Consider the following 24621-nt stretch of genomic DNA (forward strand, 5'->3'; position numbering starts at 1 on the left):
TTTGGAAGATTTTTGTCGTTCCTTGACTTTCAAACATTGCAAATGCAAGCAAACCACATTGATGATAGTTTCAGTGACAGAGTTATGCTGCCCATATGACTTTTTAAAGAGCCGTGGAAACGCTGATCCAATTACTAATGGATTATGGGGCTCTACACACATGCAAATATTGAACACTAAAAAAACACATGAGCAATTGATATCTCGCCCCCACACTCTCTAGAAAATCAGACAAAACTTTCAACCCTAACATCCTTTTGGCTATGTTGTCTTTATTCTATGCTATTCTCTATACCAAGCACGATACTTCTGACGAGATTGCTTTGTTCCACATCCTAGATCAATTATAATTAAACTTTGAGAATTCACCTTTACAATTTTATAGGTTTCCTTTATATAATATTCATTTAGGTTTCTCCCGTTGCCTAGTTCTACATGTCGAATATCCCCCCACCACCATCTCAAGTTGAATTTTCCCTTCCACGAGTTCTACCCTTCATTGTTTATCTTATATTTATGTAGCAACGCCCTATGCCAAAGACCTCTCCTTTCTAATATAATATCCCGGTCTTATTTTCCTGTTAGCGCGGTAATAAAAATCCTAAGATCTCTAATGCGCAACCTTTTCTTCTTTCTTCAAGTAGCCCACAAAATTCTCCTATTTAAACCAATTTATTTTTCTCTCATCCTCATCCCTGTAACAAATGCTCAAAAATATATTTCAAAGCTTTGAAAAATAAGCGAATGTAAATCAGAAACACGTATAAGACTAATTTTAAAATAAAAATTGTCTGCCAATAGACAAATGCTTGTTTTTCCATCTTGATAATTTGGACTTTACTGTCTCTATCATTTGATTCCATTTATATTTTCTATTTAGAGTTGTCCCTATTGGAATACAGAGGTATTTAAAAGGTAAAGATCCTATTTTACAATTTAGGATTCTGGGTGTCATTCAAATCAATTATGAGAAACAATGATCCCGACCAACAAACTCTTATGAAAATTTACTTTTAAGTGTGACATCGTTTCAAATTAAAGAAGATTTGCCTTTATGAACTAAATATTTGACCATATTCTCTCTCATATGATCATGGTATCTTCTGCATATTGTAAATGAGAACTCAAATTTGCATGCCAGACACTTCTCCATCTATGTTGCTCTCTTCATCAGCATATTAAAACCTTTTGTTGCACATGAAAATAAAAGGAAGTAACGAGTTTCAATGTTAATCTCCGACTCATCTTAAATTTTTTGGTTGAACTTCCATTCACCAACACTAAGGCTGAGGATAGACACAAACATTTTAAAATCCACATTTTCCATTTATTGTTGAATCCTATTTTATGCATTACGAACATTAAAAAGTTTTAATCTACAAAATCGTAATTTTTTTTTTTGAAATCCACGCTAAATAAAACCACTTCTTGGCCGTAAAATTGTCACTATAGTGTAGTCTTAATAACTGAGATTTTAAATGCCCTTTTGGTTTTCAATCATCCATAAGTGTCTCATTAACAAAGTGTTTGTTTGACCTTCTTTACAACGTGACATGATTGTATAAAGGATTATGTTATTATTAGATGTTTGATGCATTTAGGGGTGTACATGGTGCGGGTGGATCCACAAACCCGTCAATCTAAGCCAAATTAACCCACTAATTATTCAAACCAGTTCACTTACGGGTACACTCGATCCAAATTACGACAACTCACATAACTTTGATTCAATATTGGATTTGAGTTTTTAAACTCATTGATTCATTGATCTAACCCGTTGATGTGACATCATTAATTTATATAATTGAAATGATCATAAATCAACATAAATCAATTATCTGGGAACATAAAGCATTGATGAGCAGCAATTGAGATTGTCTCTTGAAATTCCATGAGGTGAATTTGAAATCAAGGTTTGGGAAAAGGAAAAAAATGAAGAGAATTTCTTTTCTGACCTCCCTATGGGGTTAACCCCCAGCGAAAAACCAAAAAGACCCCTACTTCGGAAATACATTTCCGAAGTAATTTTGTTTAAATTTTTTTTCAGAATTCGGAAATAAACTTCCGAAAATATCAAATGGGGGTGTATTCGGATATATATTTCCGAAAACACCCATTTTTGAAGGTTTCGGAAGTATACTTCTGAAAAATACATAAACACCCAGAACATCAACTTCAACTATCTCTCTGTCCCTTGAAAACAGTACGTTATTGATGGAAAAAATGCAATAAGCAGAAAAGAGGAAATGAAATAACAACATATATTATATTATATAGTAGCTCTTTGTTATATCACCATTTTTATTGATGGAAAAGAAGTGAAATTCATTTCGAGTAGAAACTTCAATAATAGTAATTATTAGGAGCATAAGCAGTCACAGTTGGTGGATTCGGTTTAGTGACGATGCAGCACCGTTGCAAAAGCCGTGTAGAATTGTAGCTTCTTCCTGAATAAGATCCAAAGAGGTAAGCATATTGGCCAACATTCATTTGCTTTGGTGAGAAGAGTATCACAATATAAGAAGGAACTAGATTTAATTGAGAATAGAAGTGGAAGTTGTTGTTCTAGTATTTTTCGGAAGTATACTTCCGAAACATAAAAAAAGGTGATTTCGGAAATGCATCTCCGAAAACACCTTTTTTTTTGGTGTTTTCGAAAATACATCTCCGAAAATACCGTTTTTTTGGTGTTTTCGGAAGTGCACTTCCGAAATCAACTTTTTTTAGAAAAAAAAAAATATTTCGGAAATGCATTTTCGAAATATAGGAGTATTCTGGAAATTTCGCCGCGGATGACCAAGAAGGTTAGGAGGTGAATAAAGAAATTCTCAAAATGAATTCGCAGGAAGATAGGTGTAGTGCAATGGAAGAGAAAAAATTAATTGGTTGAAGGAAGAATGAATCTACAGTGTATTTCAATATCAATTTTTTTTGTCTTTCCCATATCCTTTCATATAAAAAGGTAATTATATTTGTGTATAAACAATCCTTCCCTATCCTTCCATTAATAAATAAAATAAAAAACTTAATATAAATAATTGATAAAAAATAAAGTTTGTAAAATATGAAAATTGATATCAACATAATACTTGTCAAAATTGTCCTAAAACCTCAAAGGGTTGGTTCTGTTGGCAAATGAACTTTCTCCAAAAAGGGACGGAACCGGCTAGTACCCGGATTTGATCTCGGCTGGAGTCAAAAACGCCCTGGGGCCACGGTGCCGTCGCCTTCGAGCCCGGGTCCGAATTAGTCACGTGGGGCCTCTTTCCCCCGCGGATACCGGTCGGTTAACACCAAAAAATAAAAAAATTGTCCAAAAATTCATGTTGTTTTGTTTATAATTTCCTTTTATGGAAAAGATCCTCTAAACTAATCTCCACATGAAATTTCTGATGGCGTTTGGGAGTGGGATACGCCATATTTCTTTCCTCTTAACTAATACTCCCTCCGTCCCAAATTATAAGAGAAAAAAACAAAATCACGTTTATTAAGAAAAGTAAAAACACAATCATTTAATTTATGGTTTCCTTGAAATAAAGTGTTTTGAAAAATGTAAAAAAAAAATTCTAATTGGTTGTTGGTTATAGAAATGATGAGAGAGAATGTAAGTTAAATGCAATTTGCATTTAATTTTACCTTGAAAGAAATGAAAGATGATTTCTTCTCTTATATTTTGGGACAAGAAAAATGCATTTTTTTCTGTTATATTTTGGGAAAAAAAATTCATGTTTTATAACTTGCGTGTATATATCATACATATTCAAATGATGAAATGATCATAAAAGGCAAATGCTAAAGTTCAACGAAGATAATTATGTCATTACAAAAGCCAAGATTATTATGTCATTTACAATAGAATTGCCGGCAAATGAATAATCCTTCCTTTATCTTTATCAGTATGATGTTGTCGATGATGTCACACAATCAAAGTTTATATAAAATTATAGTGAATATTACTAAGTATACAAAGCCAAACACGTGGGAGTTATCACAGAATTAGTGTATCACATGTATAGCCATTTGTAAAAGAAACCGAAACTTTCTTTTTGAATTTTTCTTCACCCACCTCCTAACTTTCTTGCCAACTCTTGGTGAATTTACCACAATACCCCTTGTTTCGGAAGTTCATTTCCGAAACTGTACTTATTTTCTTAAAAAAAGTGTTTTCGGAAATGTATCTCCGAAAACGTGTGTTTTTTAATATAAAATATTGATTTCGGAGATGCATCTCCGAAATAAAGTTACATTTTCAGAAAATGTGGTGTTTCGGAAGTTCATTTCCGAACGCACCCCCCTTGGAGAATTCGGAAATGAACCTCCGAAAATATGTCTGGACAGAATAAAATGAAAAACAACAACAATTCGCTTTATTTAATCGGGTGAATATTACAACGATAATATTACATAAAATTAAAGTTACATATTGTTGAACACGGGTAGGTGGGGATGAGAGAGTGGTGGGAGAAAAAAAGGCTTCCAAATTTCAAAAGGTGTACTACTGTAAGTAACTAATGACGGAGGAGGTGTAACCGGGGCCGGAACATATGACGGAGGAGGTGGATGTCCGGAGGAAGAAGAACCGGAGGTACGTCCACCGCGAGACAAAGGAGCCAATCAATGTAAGCTATAATTTATCATTATCATCAGGGGACGTCATTACAAAAAATTGGGAAAAAAATCTTATTATTTTTAATCTTGATTTTTTAGAAATGACTTCCCCAGATGATAATGATAAACTATAGCTTACAATGATTGGCTCCTTTGTCTCGCGGTGGACGTACCTCCGGTTCTTCTTCCTCCGAACATCCACCTCCTCCGTCATATGTTCCGACCCCGGTTACACCTCCTCCGTCATTTGTTACTTACAGTAGTACGTATTTTTATTAGCATGATAAATCCAATACAAAAACACTATGCGATACAATCCGAAATCCGAACAAAACAAAACAAAACACGTCAAACAAAACAAAAACATGTTATTCTGCCCGACGAGCGTTACAAAATACACATCAAACAAAATAAAAACACGTTATTCTTCTCGACGAGCGAACTCCTCCGAATGAAGATAATTATACCAATCTTCATCCCACTCAGTATCAGAACCATCAGCGTTGATCACGCCTGAAGGCTGAGCCTGCGCGTCTGAGCCATGGACTCCCAGGGGACGAGAAGCAGAACCAGTCAAAAGCTTCTTCTTCTCCTTCACCTCCTTCACCTCCTTCACCTCTTTCACCTCCTTCTTTGAAGAACCCTTTCTTCCCTTAGCGCCCTCTTTAGAAGACGCAGTCCTGCGTGCTTGTTGGTTGTCTGACATGTTCCTGTAAACAGTTGAAATCGATTAATATGCGAGACAAAATAAAAAACAAAAAAATTTGAACTTCTGATACAATTCGGAAGTTCATTTCCGAAAACTGGGAGGGAGGTGTTTTCGGAAATGAACTTCCGAAACACCCCTGCGATGGACTTTTCTGCAACTTCCATGACAGACCCCTAAACCAAACTTCAAACCAAATCAAAATGCTTCTAAACAACCTAAATACTACTAACAACCTAACCATATATCATTTATGCAATTAAAACCCTAAATAACATGCATTTCAATAATAGATCTAAAAATTTCAAAACTTACAAAGTGTTAGGATTGAGGGCTTTTGAATGTTGTTTAGCAGTGTGATTGGAGCCTTGATGCAGCTTTGGAATTCTGTTTGCACAAATTTTCGCCTTTGCCACTTTTTGTTTTGATTTAGGGTAAATGATTGGGGGAGGGGGAGTGTTTTGATAAATCTGCAGAAATCGCAGTATTTCGGAAGTTCACTTCCGAAATAATGTTTTCGGAAATGAACTTCCGAAATAAGTCAATTTTTTCAAAAAAAAACGCTTTCGGAAATGAACTTCCGAAGCAGGGGTATTTTGGTATTTTTACTGGGGGTGACCCCCATAGGGAGGTGGCCAAAGAAATTTTCTTCTTTTTTCTATACATGACAACTCTTTTTTAATTTTTTTAATAAAATCAAATATATTCTAAATGTTACACAAAAAGGAGGGGATTAGGCAAAAACTCGAGATCAATTAAAAAAAATTAGTTAATTTTTTTTACATAATCTTGTCTATTTTTCTAGAGATAAGGAGAAAAAAAAGTGAAGTAGGCAAATGTGTGGTCTAGATTATAAAAAAATCCATACAACTATTTCTTTATATGAATATGTGCGTGATAAAAAAAAATGCTCAAAATGATGTTATACCAGTTTCTCCTTCTGGCCCTAAGCTGCCATGGAACTGAGTCAAAGTTAGCAGAACCAAATACGTTTACTATAATGAAAGAGTCTGACTCGAGCCAGAGCTTAGTCCACCCTCGCTCCTTTGCAATCTCAATACATCTAAGAGCAGCACAAAACTCACAAACCAGAGCACTCTTAGTTACTAAGTGCTCTATAGAAGTTAAAAGAAAAAGGCTCATGTTATCTCTGAAGATACCACCACTACCTGTAGAAGATGGATTATCTATGCAAGCTCAATTAATATCACACTTGATCCAATTCTCATTTGGAGGAGTTCACAAAACCTCTTTGATGATAGGCACCATTGGGGGGGGGGTGTGCGTGCTGGGTAGAGACCTGAAGGCCTTGATGGAGGAGAAGGCATCCAAATCACTCTTGAAGGTAAGCCTAGTATTAGATTATGTACAAGTTGCCTGGGCCAAAATATGGTCACAAACAGAACTAAAATGACAAGTCTTGTCTTGGAACCAGATGTTGTTCCTTGTCAACCAGATACCATTAATTCGATGGATGACAGAAGATTTAATGATTACTGAGCTTTGAGTTCTAGGTATGTTACAAAAAAATCCAAAGGTCATCTTATGATTCAATAAGTTATCATCGACACTTATGGTTCAATAATTTCTTTCAACTTTCATTGTAGAAATTTTTCTATAATTGTATCATTTTTTATGACTATTAACAAGAATTAAGGGCAATCTTTCAATCAAGTTGGAATAGATATTTCAAAAACAGTGTTCTCTCATGGTTAATGTTGTGAAAATCTAAAGTTCAATTCACATCAAGGAATTTAATATGTGGAAATAAAGAACAAAGACAACAGAAATAAATGGCCTTCACCAATAATAACCAATAATACAATGAATTAATTTGGCACAAGATAAAAGAAGGCGAGAAACACAAAAATATTGTTTACCTAGTTCGAACAAATAATTTACGCTTTTGGGAGAGAGCAACTCTTCAATTTATGCTGAAGGAATATACCTCACGTTGTGAAGAAGAAACTCACGATCATCGAACATTTTGTGTGAGACTGTACTAATACAATGAACTTTACAAGCCTTATTGTTACGAAGGAGAACTAGTCAACCTTGCTCCAACTTCAAAGTCTCAAAGTATTATTTTCTTGGACACATGTGATAAGAGAAACTTGAGTCTAAGACCCAACTATCTTCAATATTCAAACTTGATACCACTAGTGCATCAACGCTTTCATAACCATCCTTATCTAAAGCAACCACAACTTGAGCAGAATCATCATTGTCCTTTTTCTCAAGACAATCCTTTTTGAAGTGACCAATTTTTTGACAATTACAATATTCTACCTTTGATTTTTGAAACCTTTTTGATTTGGACATCCCTATACGCCCACTTTCTCTTCTTGAAACACTAAAGCCTTCACCACTATCATCAATCTTCAAATCTTTTTCCTTTGAAAATTCTTTGGAATTCACCACTATCTAGACTTCACCCAAAGTAATAATACCTTCCTTACCATAAAGAAGGACATCCTTATAGTGCTCAAATAATCTAGGTAATGAGTTTAGCAAGAGAAGAGTCTTGTCCTCGTCATCAAATTTTACCTCAATATTCTCAGCATCATCAATAATCTTGTGAAATTATGTCAACTTCTCCACTATGAATTTGTTCCCCATCATTTAGAATGTATAAAGTTGTTGTTTCAGACATGACATGTAAGCTAAAGACTTGGTAATATACAATGATTCAATTTTTGCCCAATTCAAAGCAGTAGTCTACTCTTTGACGACTTCCCTTAGAAATTTACTTCTGAGGCATAAGATAATGGCACTATTGGCCTTATCCATCATCTATATCTTTTGTGCTTTAGTAAGGCATGCAGGCTTTGATGCCTCACCCTTAAAGTCTTAAATACACTTCTCTTGAGTTAAGATTTCTTGCATCTTTACTTTCCATAACCCAAAATCGTTGTCTCCAGAAAATTTTGTGATACCCCATTTAACCATGATGTTCACTTGTAAACAATACCCCTTTGCCCCACGGTGGGTGCTACTTGTTGTAAAATTCTAAGATTCAATTCACATCAAGAAATTTAATATGTGGGAACAAAATATATTGGCAACCAAAATAAATGACCTTAATTAATAATAACCAATAATACTATGAGTTAACTTAGCAGAAGAAATAAAAGAAGGCGACAAACACAAAAGGTTTGTTTATCCAATTTGATAAAATGATCTACATCTCGAGGAGAAAGCATCTCTCTAATTCAGTATACTTCAAAACTTGTTACAAGAGATTATAATTGAGTTGCAAGAAAATATCCTTCAAATTTTTCAAGAACAAAATCTATTTTCTACCCAAGTGTTTTCCAATCTCTCAAACTCTCAATATGGTTATCACACAAACCGAAGTTGTTAAGAAGTAGTGTTTAATCCTTCTAAATAAATGTAAAAGGTTTCCCTAAATCCTAAACCATTATTTACCCCTTCTGCTCTAAAGTTTTAAAATTGTCTCACTCACAATAACATAAGAGATACATATTTATAATTGATAAAACTCAACAAACTCATAACAAACACATATGAGGCAGTTACTACTGCCGAGTATAAACCCAGTCCCCCAACTCTAATACGTAAAGAATTCACCCTGCATTTCTCATTTTAACGCTTAGAACTTGGTTTAATGCTTCTAGTTCTTCAACCACTCATTTCTCCACCTATAATTTTGTTTGCAAAATAAATAATATTTTGCAAAATGAACTAGAGGTGATGGAATGAGAGTTGAAGAACTAGGAGCATTGAAACAAAATCTAACCGTTAAAGAGCAACATGCAGATAGTGGACTGGAGAATTCTTGTCTAGCATTTAGCGGTGCAACTTGTTCTTCTAATATAACTTAATTTGTCATATTACTACGTTCTAAATCAGATTAAAAGGTTATATATTTTGTGAGCATTGGTGAAATAAACATTTCACATAATTTATAATAAACTCAATGTATATATCACAATTTTTTTTAGCACAACCATTGTTAAATGTTAAGCGTGAATAATATCACAACGATTGTTTAAAGTAACCATTGTGATAGGTATCATACTATCTAGTTTATAATTACGGTCAAACGACCATGGTGGAAAGCATCATACTTACAACCACTCATACCTTACAATGGTTGGTTAATTGTGGTGGTATCCCTTTTCCAACCGTTGTGAAATGACTTTTACGTATTAGTGGGATCACCTTGTTACACTCTAGGGTCTGACCTCCTATAAACTCAATCTACAAAGAAATTGATATTGGACATCTCACCCTCACCTCTCTTGTAGTCTTGTAGTATGGTTGATCGATCTAAATAGATTAAAAGCATCCACAGTTGTGAGCATAGTCAAATAGTTATCTCAATGTCGCTTACTCAACACCATGTTGATATTTGCACAATATATTAAATTAAATCTTTAATTATTTTTAAGTTTATTTCTATCATACTTTTTTGGTTAAATTACTCCCAAGGTGCTTTAAGTTATTTAATTGTAATAGTTTGGTCCTTCAAGTTTTTTTTGTAACAACTTGGTCCTTTTGGGTGATATCTGCCTCCTTTTTCTCTCATTTTAATCATTTAGAAATGTTGATTATTGTGTTTTTGGAAGCACTTCATCATTTTTACATCCCTCAAAATAATTGCATCCACAATCAGCATATTTTCTTGGTTAAAAAAGGATAATGATGTACACATTTGATAACATAAAGGACATAGTTGTAGCGAAAATAACATGAAGGACCAAACTATTACAATTAAATAACTTAAAGGATACTGGGAGGAGTAATTTAACCTATTTTTTTCATTACAATGATAGTCATACTTACTTTTTAAAATCATTTGAATTTTAAAAGTAATGATATTATTGATGTAATGAAAATTGAAGACAAATAATTTTCTATTTATGAAACAAAACTAGCAAGTGTAGAAAGTCTTTGCTTACATACGCCATTTTCATTTCCCCTCCTGCTATGACCCCTTAGCAATTACATTAATACAAGATGAATAAAAAATGTACTACTAGTATTATTTATTATTATTGTATTTCTTTCTTATCATTATTATTCATTGTGAGAAAAACAAGATCTTTAAATAACCAAATATTTTTTTGGCATAATACTTTTTCAAACATGTTCTGTAGGTCATTGTTTTGATAATCATAATAGTCATACTTATTTTTTAAAATCAAGTCCTAAATTTTAAGATAATGGTATCATAATATGATGCAATGAAATTGACAACAAATAATTTTCTATTTATAAAACAAAACTAACAAGTGTAGAAAAACTTTGCTTACATCCCTTTTCATTTTCCCTACTCTTATGACCCAATTGCAAGGTGAATACAATATATAAGCATTTGAGAGTCACTAGACAAAACCACATCAAGAGCCATGGACACCCTTTCACTCCTTTCCTACACTCTCTTCTATCTTGTTCTATTTTACTCTCTCAACCTTCTCTTCAAATCAAGAAAATTCAAAAACCTTCCACCAGGACCACTTTCTCTTCCCATAATTGGCAACCTCCACCACCTAAAACGCCCCCTCCACCACACCTTCAAAGAATTATCCAACAAATACGGCGATGTTATTTCTCTTTGGTTTGGTTCACGTCTTGTTGTTGTTGTCTCTTCACCTTCTTTAGTCCAAGAATGTTTTACAAAAAACGATGTTGTCCTAGCAAATAGACCACGTTTTCTCTCCGGAAAATACATCTTCTACAACTCTACCACCTTAGGATCTTCACCCTACGGCGAACATTGGCGAAACCTCCGTCGCATCACTGTGACCGATGTTCTTTCGAACCACCGTATCAGTAGCTCCTCCGAAATCCGAAGGGACGAAACTCGGAGACTTGTAAAAAAGTTAGCCGATGATTCGTCTAAGGGTTTCGTCGAAGTGGAACTCAGGTCTAGATTCTTTGACATGACTTTCAATAACATAATGAGAATGATTTCGGGTAAAAGATACTATGGAGATGATTGTGATGTGACGGATATGGAAGAAGCAAAGGAGTTTAGAGCCATGGTGTCTGATTTGTTGAAATTGTCGGGAGCTAATAATAAGAATGATTTCTTGCCAATACTTAGGTTGATTGACTATGAAAACTTGGAGAAGAGGTTGAAGAAGATTAGTAGCAAAACTGATACGTTTTTGAGAGGACTCATTCAAGAACATCGCAACAAAAATCAGCATACGAATACTATGATAGATCATCTTTTGAGTTTGCAAGAATCACAACCTGAGTATTATACCGATCAAATCATCAAAGGTCTTGCTCTGGTAATAATAATTTTCTATGCTAATTTATACACTTTTTTACGGAGCATAGACACCTCTAGTAGAAAGCATCTTTCTATCTGAAATGAGGAAAATTCTTAGGTGGACACATACTTAAGAAATTGTTTTGCACACAACCAATCACAGAATTTTAATTAATTAAACACATTTTGCAGACTAGATTGTCTGTATGGCATTCTGTGTCTGTGTCAGAGTGTCTGTTTTATAGTATTTTTTTAAAAATCATTTTTCTTGTTAAGTTGATTTGGTCATGTTGTAGGGTATGCTTCTTGCTGGAACAGACTCATCAGCTGTAACATTAGAGTGGGCATTATCTTGTGTATTGACCAATCCAGAGGTGCTAGAGAAGGCCAGACATGAACTTGAAACTCACGTAGGCCAAGATCGTTTGCTGGATGAAACCGACCTACCAAAACTCTCTTACCTTAAAAACATCATCTACGAGACACTTAGGTTGTACACTCCTGCTCCATTATCACTACCACACTCCTCTTCAGACAATTGTATTATCGGAGGATACAAAGTGCCAGGAGACACCATAGTGTTGATCAATGCTTGGGCCATTCATAGAGACCCTCAAAGTTGGAGTGAAGCGACAAGTTTCAAGCCTGAGAGGTTTGAGAAAGAAGGAGAGTTGGAGAAGTTGATTGCGTTTGGGATGGGAAGAAGGGCTTGTCCAGGTGAAGTGTTGGCTATGCGTGCAATAAGCTTGACTTTGGGTTTATTGATTCAGTGTTTTGAATGGAAAAAAGTGGGTAACAAAGAGATTGATATGAGTGAGGAAAGTGGGTTTACTTTGTCTAGATCAGTTCCGTTAAAGGCTTCGTGTAAAGCTCGTCCAGTTATCAAGAATCTTGTGGAGTAAGTAATTGTTGAAATTAGTATTTGTCCTGTGGAGTTTATTAAAGAATAAGATGAATGTGTAAATTCAAATAAAATAAAATACTCTAAACAATTACTCCAAAATCTATCCCAACCGTTCATTTATATTATTGTGTATATAATTAAAATAAAAATCAAACATTTTCTTGCATCAAATATATCTAGGTTACCAATTGTTAGTTGGTTTAGTGGTGATTGGACCTATTTTGCCAGTAGAAATTTCATCTTTAAGATAATTTAAATATAAAATTAATCACAAATTGTATATATATTTTAGTTTACAATGACCAAAAAATTTATAGGTGCTACTAATTTATCGGGAAGATTTTTAATATTTTGTGCAAAAATTTATTAGATCTTCTATGTTTAAAATAGTTTATGTAAACCACGATATCTCTTATACTCTATTAATATTTATTCTATTACTTATAAAAAAAATTACTAATTACGCATTAATTTTAATCTTAAGCAAATATTATATGATATTCTGGACTGAGCCGACACTTAGTTCAAATATAATGCAAGGCTCAAATTCAACCTAATCAAAGAAAAGATCCAATTGAGCTCCTGCTCGTATAAGATAGCACTTGGTCGACTATCGAGCACGGACCTCACTTGACAAAAACCGTACAAGTCCACCAACGCTTCGGGCAGGCGGGTCTTCGGAGCAGGAGCACCCACAGGGCTATGGGAAGGTATAATACATGAGGGCGTCCAGTTGTCCGTCCCCTCGGGGACCCTCCTCCTCGTAGGATTCCTCCACCTTCAATCCTTCGAATATCACGGAGTCTACGCACTTTCGAGAAGACTGTGTCTCCCATGAAACTTCGGAGCGGTTGACCCAAGACAGGGACCACGTGCTGGTCTCCACTACACAGGTAGATACTGGCAATCTCCATCTTGGAATCTAGGCATCCAGCACAGTATGGAGACTTTGGCCCATCGCTGGGGATTATAAATATCTTTTTTCACTAGTGGGTCAGATATTTATTATTCTCACTCTAAACCTTTGCTATTGTACTTGCGCTCTGCTTAATCTCTTTCTCACGTTGACATCGGAGTACCTTGCCACCAGTGTTTTAAAAACTGGATCGAACCGGTCGGATCGGTCATACCAGAAACCAGAGGGATCACCGGTCTGGTCTGATTGCTGGACCAGATATGCTATTGAACCGATGAGATTCAGCCAAAACCAGAAAAAACCGATGAACTAGCAGTTTTAGAAAACTAGTGGTTCAAATGCATACTATTTTTTCGCACAAAACGATGTGATTTTCATGATTTTTTTATAAAAAATATAATTAAAATATAATTAGATTTAGTCAAACCTTATTTGGAACAACTTTTCCCTGTTTACAATTAGACTTGGTTTAAAATTTATTTAAATTTATATTTGGTATTATTTTGTTGTGAGTGATGATTATATTTAGAATTTGAATAAAAAATAAACATGTCAAATTATGATATTTTAAAATTGTAAAATTTTGTAGGTGTTTTTTATAGACTAAGTCATCTGGTTCGACCGATTTAATAAATATATAGTATTACAATAGAAACCGGTTTATTTAATCGAGTTATCCAGTTTAATCCGATTTAGTCATACGGTTCGACCAATGACCTAATGGTTCAACCAATAAATCAGTGACCCAGTATCCTTACCGATTTAATAATTGGTCCGATTTATTGCAAACCAAGACTATACATTGTAATAAGGTAAGATCACATGACTTTAACTGTACTATTATAAAGTCAACATACTAAAATTAAATATTATTATCCTTTAAATTATTTTTATTCAACATAGCAATCATCACAAATTATATAAGAACAATTCTAACATCAAATCATAATAAGAGAGAGAAACGTTTGCAAGAAAAAAAAAGTTAAATAAGATAACTTCTTTATTCAGCATAAAAAATGAGCAATATGTACCTTTCAACTAATTACTTACTACTATTTCTTTAGGTTTGATGCTTTTGATGAGGTTAACTTAACTTCCCTTTTTTTATTCTGGTTGTATTCTGTTCTTCTTTTTCAATATATGAACAGTATTTAAACAAAAAATTACATACTACTATTTAATTTTTAATTATTTCTTAAATAATATAATTGTCTACTATTTTAAAGCATTTTGTATTAAAGATAATTTCATCCAAAATTTTTGAATTGAATAAATAAGAATTAAAAAAAATTAAACGCGAGTAGGGTGTGTCACGTCGTTTGCGATGCTTTCGTAACAAACAATTGTTCCTTTTTAAATTAAACTAGCATTTTTCTTATTTAAATTTGCTAATCACAATCAAAAGAAACTATTATTATTTATTTATTTATTTATTTAAGGAAAATACTTATATGTAGGGGTGTATGTGAGTTGGGTTGGACTGAGTTTGACCTAATCCGTTACTCAACCCATTCAAATTTTAATGGGTTGGGTTCGTCGTCAGACCCACAATTTCATTATCAAAACCACTCCGAACCGACTCGTTCATTTATGGGTTGCGTTGGATTCGTGGGTTGTGTTTTAAATTAAAAAAATAATAGATTTTTTTTATTTAAAATACTGTAATACAATTCAATACATTTATACTCATTTCTAACACACAAAATGGATGAAGCACATCATATAATATCTAATAATATTCATAAACATGACATAACACTACATAATAATATAAAATTTCACAAGTCACATTATTTTTGTAAAATACGTAAGTTGAAAATGATATAAAAGAAAATAAGAAACAACATTTAGTTTTAGAATTACGTAAATTTATTGATTTACTAGTATTATTGGTGGAGAATAAAGCTTTTTTGGAAAAATTATGGTTAAACTGAGATAATAATTTATATTTTTATTTAAAATAATAATGAAAAAAAGAAATTACTAATGTAACATCAATGGGTTGGGTCAACGGGTCTGCGGATTGCAAAACTCAAACCCGATACCCAAACCAAAACTATATGGGTTATTGCGTGGTGGGTTGGGTATATCCGTAAATGAATGGGTTCGGATAATTTATGGGTTGGTTCGGTTTGGATTCGCGAATTCGTGGGTCGACTCACATCCATGAACACCCCTATGAACATAACCATAACATATGAATGTATACACAATCAATTATATTTTTTTTATTAATTAAAAAATTAAAATAAAATTGTCTCTCTCCTCCATTAAACCAACCACCCATAATAGTAATTAAAAATAAAATAAAATTTTAAATAAATTTTAATTTTTTTACTTTTTATTGGTTGTTTTTAAAGGTATAGATTTAAGTTGGTATTCTCTTTTAGTTAATACATTCATTAGCAAAACAACAAAACCAAATTGTCATCACGATAAACAATAATAAAAGACTCCAACTTTATCTTTGTTAACCCAATATCCAACCAATTTTATAATTTTAGTTAGCCTTCCTTTGCATAGAGTTGTATCGCACAATACTCTTTGATACTGACTCTTCCATTACACACTTTTTTTGTAATATAAAATGACATAACATTAATTGATTGAAAATATATCTACAAAATTTATAGATATGGAAGGACTAATTGTTAGTTGGTAAAAGGATGTTAGTTTGTTAATTAATTAAAAATAGTTAACTTAGTTGTAATTCATTTTTGTATTGTAAATTTGTACAATTATTTGTATTGATCATGCCGAAGAAACTCAAGATAATTTTATTGAAATCTTAATGAGAAACTCTTGAAAACGAATTGAAACAAATATCTTGTATGATTTTCTATTTTTTTTTCTTTTTTTGTTTGTGTTAGTACTAGTATTTATTTTGCTATTTAGTTTTCTGTGTTTTCTCTTTTCTATTATTTCACTTTTTCTTTTGCTGTCTCTTTTCTTTTCTATTATTCCGTTATTTCATCTTTGCTAAAATAAATATTTTTGAATCAAAGAACATTTATAAGCACATTTTTGAAATATGAGTATTATAATTCACCCATCTCTCTTGTGTTTAGAGTCATTTGGTTCATAATTTTTGTTATAAGACTAATCGTTTCACGAGGCAAAAATGACTTAAAACGATTTACTAAACAGAACTTCATCCTTTAACGGAGGGGGTATGTTTTGTGCAAAGAGAAGATAAAAATCTTTAAAGAGGGGGTGAATAATGATAACTTGAGTGTTATAAGAAAATAGACCCACACATCTAGTTGATGGTGTTGTAGAAAACAAAGCTAGAGAAATCTGAACCAAAAAGAATAAGGAAAAAGTGTAGCACAGTTTGAAAGAAAAAACCATTATCACTACCATTTCGAGTATTGATGAGTTCTTGGATATTTCTCACTGTGAATTTTGTTTGACCATGCATGAGATCAACTTATCTCCCAAAAACTAACAGCTTAGAGAAGTGTTTTTTCTCTCTAGTCTGCCTTTAGCATAATCAATATCACAATAAAGCAGCTAAGTTAGAGGCTACTAGGCAGAAGAATAAAGTAGCTTCTGACAAACGTAAGAGAGTCAAAATTTTCAATGTATGAGGCGATGTGATGGTGTTTTTACACAAAGAGAGATTTCTGATTAGTACTTACAGCAAGCTGCAGCCACACATATAAGGCATGTTCAAAGTGATCAAAAAGATCAATGATAATGCTTATGTAGTAGCTATCCTGAATGCAATAAACATATCCAATACCTTTAACGCTGTTGACATTCATGAATATCAAGCAGATAAAACTCTTAATCAAGAAGAGAACCCGGGGTCGAGTTCTTCAAAGGTGGAAGAGATTGATGTAGAAAAGCTGACTGCGCGTATCAGAAATCATTTTAAAAGCTCATTAGGGTCTCTTTAAGGCTATTAAGATTTTTTTTATTTCTTTTATTTAAAGATATTTGGCGTGACCATAAGTATTATATTTTATTATCATAAAATTCAAAATTAACTTTATCTAGTGGATTCCGGAGCTCATCTGACAGATTTTGCGCTTGCAATACTATAGTTTTATTCTAGATTTACCGTTTATTATTTGTTTCGAGTTTTTATATCAAATATTTTTAACATAAAGTTATAATTTAGATATTTTTTATTCTAAAATTAGTTTTTACATCAAAGTTATTAAGAGTTAAAAGGTAGTGCACTGACAGTTGTAAAATAGTTTTACACTTTCCTTCAATAGAAAGTTATTAATTTTCCATGTCATTAAATTATTTTTTAAACAAAAGAATGGTTTAATTGAATACATGGTGGTGATTGGTTGACAGTGTAAAAATATTTTACACTATCAGTGCATCACTCATTTTCTCATTTATTAATTAACTCAGATTTACATTAATCTATTTTAACAAAAAAACTTACTTCAAAAAACTCAGAATTGTTTTTCATTTGTATAACTTGCAGCTGATACACGTGAACTCACTCCTTAAATTATTCTTTTTCTGCGTTTTTTGTATATGGAAGCCTTTGAAACCAGCTATACATACATGGTATTTTTCATACGTACATGGTATTTTTCAAACGTACATGGTATTTTTCTTGTACAAATATTTTGACTTTCCTTACTTAAATTCTTACCTTATTAGTCACTCAGTCGTTATCAGTTACTACCATGGTAAAACGGGGGTTAAACAGAATAATCATTATAATTTATTTTTCTTTTGACAAATTTAGTTTTTCTTATATATTAAATCCTTAACAAATGCATGAATCTAATTTACATTGAGAAAGTATAATGATAAAAATTATACAATTTTTTTTTTATTTTGTCAAAAATTATATAAGCTAGTGTTCTTTATTTTTTTAAAAAAATATATTAAACATTTTATTTTTAATTATTGTTTTCTATTAGCTTAGTGACCAATACATACCCTAATAAGTACATGCAAGAAGAAAACATGCGATGATCATAATTCAAATTCAAAAATCTAGAATTTTACATAAAAAGTCACGTTGTCAAGCCACTGGTTATAGCAATGAGGATGCATTTTGTTCATAATTAATATAAAAACCACCTTTTCTAAGTCTCTTAATATAAGACTTTTTTTGCAAAATTCAACATGCATTAAATTATTTCCTTATAAAAATATTTTTACGTTAAATTTTTTTTTTGGAAAATGTAAATTATATTTATCTCTTATAATTTTAATAATTGAAGAAAAAATATGTAAACTTTTTGACAAATTTATCATTACAACTTTTCTTAATACCTATGAATCATTTTGAATGGTATTATAACTAGGGACGGGGATATATTAATAAATTCTAAAAGATATATATTAATGTTATTTTGTTGGAGATATATTAATAAATTATAAAAAGTTATATATTAATGTTATTTTGCAGTAAAAAGTTTTGGATTTGTTTTTTTGCTTAGACTTCAATAATATTTATTTATTGCAATATTTAAAAGAATATTAAATAAGAACTTATTTATTTATTAATTCAAAAAACAATTAGACCAAAATATGTTAATTTGACACATGTACCATAGAAATTCTCTATTCTGATAGATAATATTAGAGAATTTTTATATTACGCACAACTTTTTTTTTCGGTACAAATGGTCTTTAAATCAATAGACAAACACATTTTTATTTGATAAAAGTTATTTAGCATCAATGAAAAATTATTATAACTAAATACTATTTACTAAAAGTTTCAACGAAATAAATTAAAAGGTTTTTTTTTGTTTTTTTTAGGAAATTTTTTAACATTTGTTATTACTAATAATTAATTGAACAATTCTTATATGGACACAATCATAACACATAGATTTACACACAACCAATTATACTTTTTATTAATTAAAAAATTAAAATAAAATTGTCTCTCTCCTCCGTTAAAGCAACCACCTCATGATAGCAATTAAAAACGAAATTAAATTTTTAATAAATGTCAATTTTTTTCACTTTTTATTGGTTGTGCCTAAAAATATGTCAAATATCTTTTAAGAAATAATAAAAATAAAATTAGCATAATAGACAAAAAATGATGTTTTTTAAAGTAAAAGAGTTAACAAATAAAACCTTTTTGATTGTCAAAAATGGCCATCAATTAATTTATTAGTTACAAAAACCCATTAATTGCTAATGTGTAAAAGCTGTCTATAAATTAACATTGTGAGACTTCACAAAATTCATCAAATACAAAATCATAAGAGAGTAGAAAATACAAAAAGGGTTAGTTTTGAAGATACATTTCTTTCAAAGATTGAAAGAATGGATTTTTCAAAGCTTCCTCCTGGTGGGTCCATCAATATCAATTTTGAACAATACAATGAAGAAGCTACAAATCAAAAGAATAAGAAACAAAATATTCAATCTTCTCACACTCAAGAGCAAGCAGCAAGATTTGAAGGGTAAGCTCAATAATCCACTAATGCTCCACCACAATTTTTTATTTTTATTTTTTTGTGAATTTTTTTAAAGATTGAATGGATAAATCGTATGTCTCGTTTTATTGTATATATCTGATCTATGACACACGGCCATAAAAAAATCGGATCCAACCATATTTAAGATCGTTGCACCTTATAATCGAGTGTATAAGATTTAAATCATTGATATCTTAAAGATAGAATATTTGTTTATTCATCTATTTTAATTATGAATACTTTGACTATTAGACTTTCTTCAATTTTATTTTGTTTTAATTTAGTTTTTTTCTTTTATATCTATAATTTTTCTATTCTATCCTTAGATAAATCCCAATGATTTTGACACTCACCTTTTTATTCTATTCTAGTTTCTTTGACACTCACCTTTCTCTATCCCTAATTTTTCTATTCTAAGTTAAGATTTATCCCAATGCTTTCTTTCCCCATATGCATACACATCATATGAAATCCATTTCATGCCTTTCTTTGTAAGCTTTGAACAAGCTTTCATGTTTTTTTTCTTCTAAAATAGCCCTAAAAGGCTGATCTTAATTATTGATTTTGTTAAAAGGGTGCTGAGTTATATGACTTAAATGACACATCCCTTTTATTTAATCACTATAGATTTTATTTTAAATGTTCTTTTACTTTAACTTGACATGATTTATATTGACTATTTGAAGAAATCCATAGATATATTGATGACTTTATTATAATTTCACTTTTAAAATAGAACAAGTGAATATTTGTAATTATCAACTCAATTATTTTAATTTAATGTACATAAATTGATTATACTTTTTATTTATCTAAACTAACTAGTTTTTTTTTTTTTTAAATCAAGAATGCCCCATCAATGTCCACATATTGAACAATTCAAGCATATGTTTCAAAAAAACCCAAACCAGATAAAGGTATAATATATATATATATATATATATATATATATATATATATATATATATATATATATATATATATATATATATATATATATATATATATATATATATATAAAATATTATTTTCTTATTTATTTAAAAACAAAATGAATATATTAACTTGCTCATCTAATTGCCAGGAACTTCTACCAGCTGAAGTGACACAACTAGCTACTCAAAATTTGCAGCAACAAGATGAAGTGTTGCATCAAGAGGCGAGTATATATAAATATCTATATATTGATTGCATTTTTTGAAAACGAAAAGCATAAAATGATTGATATTGTGAATATTTATTCATGAAATATTTTTGAGCAGGAGAGAGTAACCAATGTTACTGGAAGAGGCAGAGGGAGAGGGAGAGGGAGAGGAAGAGGAATAGAAGGAGGAAGAGGAGGAGGAGGAGGAAGAGGAAGAGGAAGAGGAACAGGGAAGAGAAAAATTCCAACAGCATTCTCACAAGGAAGTTTGAGAGAAAGAACCAACGAAATTGTGATTTCTTCAACAGAAATTTTCACTGTTGCACCACACCTTACTGCATGTTATCAAAATAATCATGTTGTTGAAAATCATACTGACGTTAATGTTGTACCTTCTTCAGATCAAGCCTTTTCTGTCAATGATCAAAATCAAAATGGTCCTGCTTTTCCTTTTTCTGATTATGACCAAAACCGTTTTGCTGTGACTCATCATGAATCTCAAGAAACTGGGACATCTCTTACTCATGCACCTGAAAAAACTGTTCAAGATGATGTTACTGCCCATGTTGTAAATTCTTCCAATGATCAAAATTTACGTGCTATTACTACGACGACTACTACTACGACTACTATTGCACAGGATCAAAATGTTGTAGCTTATGGTGATACATATTATGATGATGTTGTTTCGACTTGGTTGTTCCCAGAAGATGTTCCTAATTTGGATCATGTTCTTCATGATACTTCTGTTCATGGTCTTGTTCCTGATCCTAATCCGGCTTCTGGTAGTCACATTGCTACCGTTGATGAGGATGTTGTTCGTGATCCTAATCTTGCTTCTGGTAGTCACATTGCTACAGTTGATAAGGATGTTGTTCCCGATCCTAATCTTGCTTCTGGTAGTCACATTGCTACAGTAGATAAGGATGTTGTTCGTGATCCTAATCTTGCTTCTGGTAATCGAAATGCTACCGTTGATAAGGGTATTGTTCGTGATCCTAATCTTGCTTCTGGTAATCGCATTGCTACCGTTATTAAGGATGTTGTTCGTGATCCTAATCTTGCTTCTGGCAATCACATTGCTACAGTTGATAAGGATGTTGTTCGTTATCCTAATCTTGCTTCTGGTAATCACATTGCTACTGTTGATAAGGATGTTCGTGATCCTAATCTTGCTTCTGGTAATCGCATTGCTACCGTTGATGAGGATGTTGTTCCTGTTGCTGCTGATAAAGATATTGGTCCATCTCATATTGGAATTTTTGGTGGTTATTTGCCTCATCCGTTAAGCATAGCTATGGAAACAGAGAAGAATATGATTATGGAGATTGCTAATAATGCTTTGGAGGAGTTAACAAGGTTGATAAAATTGAATGAACCGTTCTGGTTTAGGTCAACAAAGACAGACAGATTCGTTCTTCAACGCGAAACTTATGAGAAGATGTATAAAAAGAGCAGCGTCTTAAATGGACCTGATGCACGTATTGAGGTCTCAAAGGAATCACTAGTTGTGAGCATGGATGGTGCACAATTGGTTGACATGTTCCTTGATTCGGTTAGCACTTTCATAAATCTTTATTGTTTTAGATCATCTGTAGCGGCTGCACAACACTGCATAGCCGTTACAAACGGCTATGTAGTGTAGTTCAGTCGTTGCAGAGGATCTAAAACCTCTTCTTATTTTGGAACATTTTTTAATGATAGTATATATTTAATACTATTAAGGCTATTTACATGTTGCAAATATAGAATTAAATATATGTGACTACATTACTCTATTTTTTTTAGAAAAAATGGACTGCTCTTTTTCCAACTATTGTTAAAACCGCTTATATGATACAAGTATTTGAGGCCGGTTTGCCAGAAAGCCGCGATGGAGCTATGCAATTGGTATATTTTCCTGAACACCTTATTACTTTTATTTTTTCTATGTAGTTTCTTTGAAACCGTTGGTGATAATTCAAACTCAATATTATACAGATGCATGCAAAAATGCACATTCTTTCGCCATTGATTCCAACTCGACACACTTCGTTCCTTCGTAGCTGTAAACAGATTGAAAAAGATGCATGGGTGATAACTGATGTGTCAACACAGTCAATCCGTTCTGTATTTGACGCATGTCTTCAAAATGTTTGGAAGTTTCCCTCCGGATGCATGATTCAAGAACTTACTAATAACTCCTGCAGGGTTAGTAACCATTGAAAGAATCTCTGCAACAGCTCCACCAGTGCAATTAATGCAGCTGGTGCATCTGCTGTAGAGATTCAAATACATTGTTAGTAATGTAAATTTTATGTTAATTTATTCATGTTCTAACTTTGGTCTATTATATATAGGTAACTTGGGTGGAACATATTCAAGTAGACGATAAGCGAACTACCGACACATTCTTCGAAAAACCAGTTTGTGGAAACAATGGATATAGAGCTGAAAGATGGCTTTTAACAATGGAAAGAATGTGTCAAAGAATTTCAACCTCTTTAGTTCCAAATACATCTGCCACTGACATCACCACAGGAGGGAAAAGGATTGTAATGAAACTTGCAGAACGAATGCTAAAAATCTTTTATGAAGCCTTGGATATGGCATCCAACACAGATTTTCCAAAGCTGAATACAATGGATAGTGATGGAGTTAGGGTCTGTGTTCGAAGGTGTACTGATCCGGGCACTGAAAATGGAGTCATCCTTACTGCGTCTCTCACCTTTTGGTTATCTTGCTCTCCGGATCATGCCTTTGATTTCTTCAAAGATAGTAGTAAAAGATTTCAGGTTAATTATTATGATTATTATAATATAAACTTGAATTAATCTATAGTATATTTATTTGATGATTAATTTTAATATTTTTATTGATCTCGCAGTGGGATGTTCTATGCGAAGGTTATCCGGCCGAAGAAATTCACCAGATAACATATGGAACCAATCCGGGAAACTTCACTTCAATTATCAAGGTACTTGCTAATTAAGAATTTCATAAAGATTAATAAATGCTTAATGTGATTAATTACCATAGCTTGGATATTAGTACTTTTCCTATAGTGAATCTAACTATATATATTTTTCATATGTTCATGTGATCTTAGACTTTAAATATGAAAGATGAAGATATGAGGATTCTGCAAGAGTGCTACACACATGCTATGGAATCTGGTTTGATTTATTGTCCGATTGATACAAATACAATGAATTGCGCGATAAGAGGAGAAGATTGCTCCATGTTGCCTCTTCTTCCGTCTGGTTTAACCATATCGGGGGATGGGCGACCTTCCGATCACAATATCGGGAAAGAAGTCGGTAAATGGTACGAAGGTTCGATTGTAACTCTAACTTATCAGATGCTGATTAGTAAAGATTCTGAAATGAGTCATCCTGACTTAAAGGTGTTGAAGAAGATAAACAAGCTTGTTAACTCGGCCGTGAACAAAATCAGAGATGCTTTGAACTGTAGTAGTGATTATTAGTATTTTCATTATGTAATTCTTTTTGTTATTAGCAATGTGTTTAAGATTGTTTTAGATTTTGGTAACATTCGGTTAAAGATTGTGCAAGTCACTGTTGATGCTTTGTTTAGGAAATTGTTATGTTTCAAATATATTGATGAGTGTGATCATATTTGATTAGGAAACATGCATTTCAATGACCAAAAATTGGAAATGCTAAATGAAGAATAAA

The 24621-nt window shown here is 32.2% G+C and overlaps 2 protein-coding genes across 2 annotated transcripts; both read left to right on the plus strand.

Moving 5' to 3' along the window:
- Nucleotides 1–10601: 10601 nt before the first annotated feature.
- On the plus strand, nucleotides 10602–12697 carry LOC131607683 (isoflavone 2'-hydroxylase-like). The gene is made up of 2 exons (XM_058879662.1): nucleotides 10602–11580; nucleotides 11858–12697. The coding sequence occupies exons 1-2, from the start codon at nucleotides 10690–10692 to the stop codon at nucleotides 12461–12463; spliced, it is 1497 nt and encodes a 498-aa protein (XP_058735645.1). The 5' UTR covers nucleotides 10602–10689; the 3' UTR covers nucleotides 12464–12697.
- An 8590-nt stretch (nucleotides 12698–21287) lies between these two features.
- On the plus strand, nucleotides 21288–24473 carry LOC131605676 (homeobox-leucine zipper protein HDG8-like). The gene is made up of 6 exons (XM_058878005.1): nucleotides 21288–22580; nucleotides 22733–22834; nucleotides 22925–23134; nucleotides 23284–23718; nucleotides 23811–23900; nucleotides 24033–24473. Exons 1-6 carry the CDS (start codon nucleotides 22242–22244, stop codon nucleotides 24408–24410), a joined length of 1554 nt encoding a protein of 517 aa, XP_058733988.1. The 5' UTR covers nucleotides 21288–22241; the 3' UTR covers nucleotides 24411–24473.
- Nucleotides 24474–24621: the final 148 nt, after the last annotated feature.

The sequence above is a fragment of the Vicia villosa genome, linkage group LG5, assembly GCF_029867415.1.
Source record: "Vicia villosa cultivar HV-30 ecotype Madison, WI linkage group LG5, Vvil1.0, whole genome shotgun sequence".
Taxonomy (NCBI): Eukaryota; Viridiplantae; Streptophyta; class Magnoliopsida; order Fabales; family Fabaceae; genus Vicia; species Vicia villosa.

What these genes read in the sequence shown, in the direction of transcription:
- LOC131607683 (XM_058879662.1), top strand. Translation starts at nt 10,690, where the DNA reads ATGGACACCCTTTCACTCCTTTCCTACACTCTCTTCTATCTTGTTCTA. An exon ending in TCATCAAAGGTCTTGCTCTG is followed by an intron (nt 11,581 to 11,857) that starts GTAATAATAATT and finishes GTCATGTTGTAG; the next exon opens with GGTATGCTTCTTGCTGGAAC.
- LOC131605676 (XM_058878005.1), top strand. Translation starts at nt 22,242, where the DNA reads ATGGAAACAGAGAAGAATATGATTATGGAGATTGCTAATAATGCTTTG. An exon ending in TAGCCGTTACAAACGGCTAT is followed by an intron (nt 22,581 to 22,732) that starts GTAGTGTAGTTC and finishes TATTTTTTTTAG; the next exon opens with AAAAAATGGACTGCTCTTTT. An exon ending in TTACTAATAACTCCTGCAGG is followed by an intron (nt 23,135 to 23,283) that starts GTTAGTAACCAT and finishes TATTATATATAG; the next exon opens with GTAACTTGGGTGGAACATAT.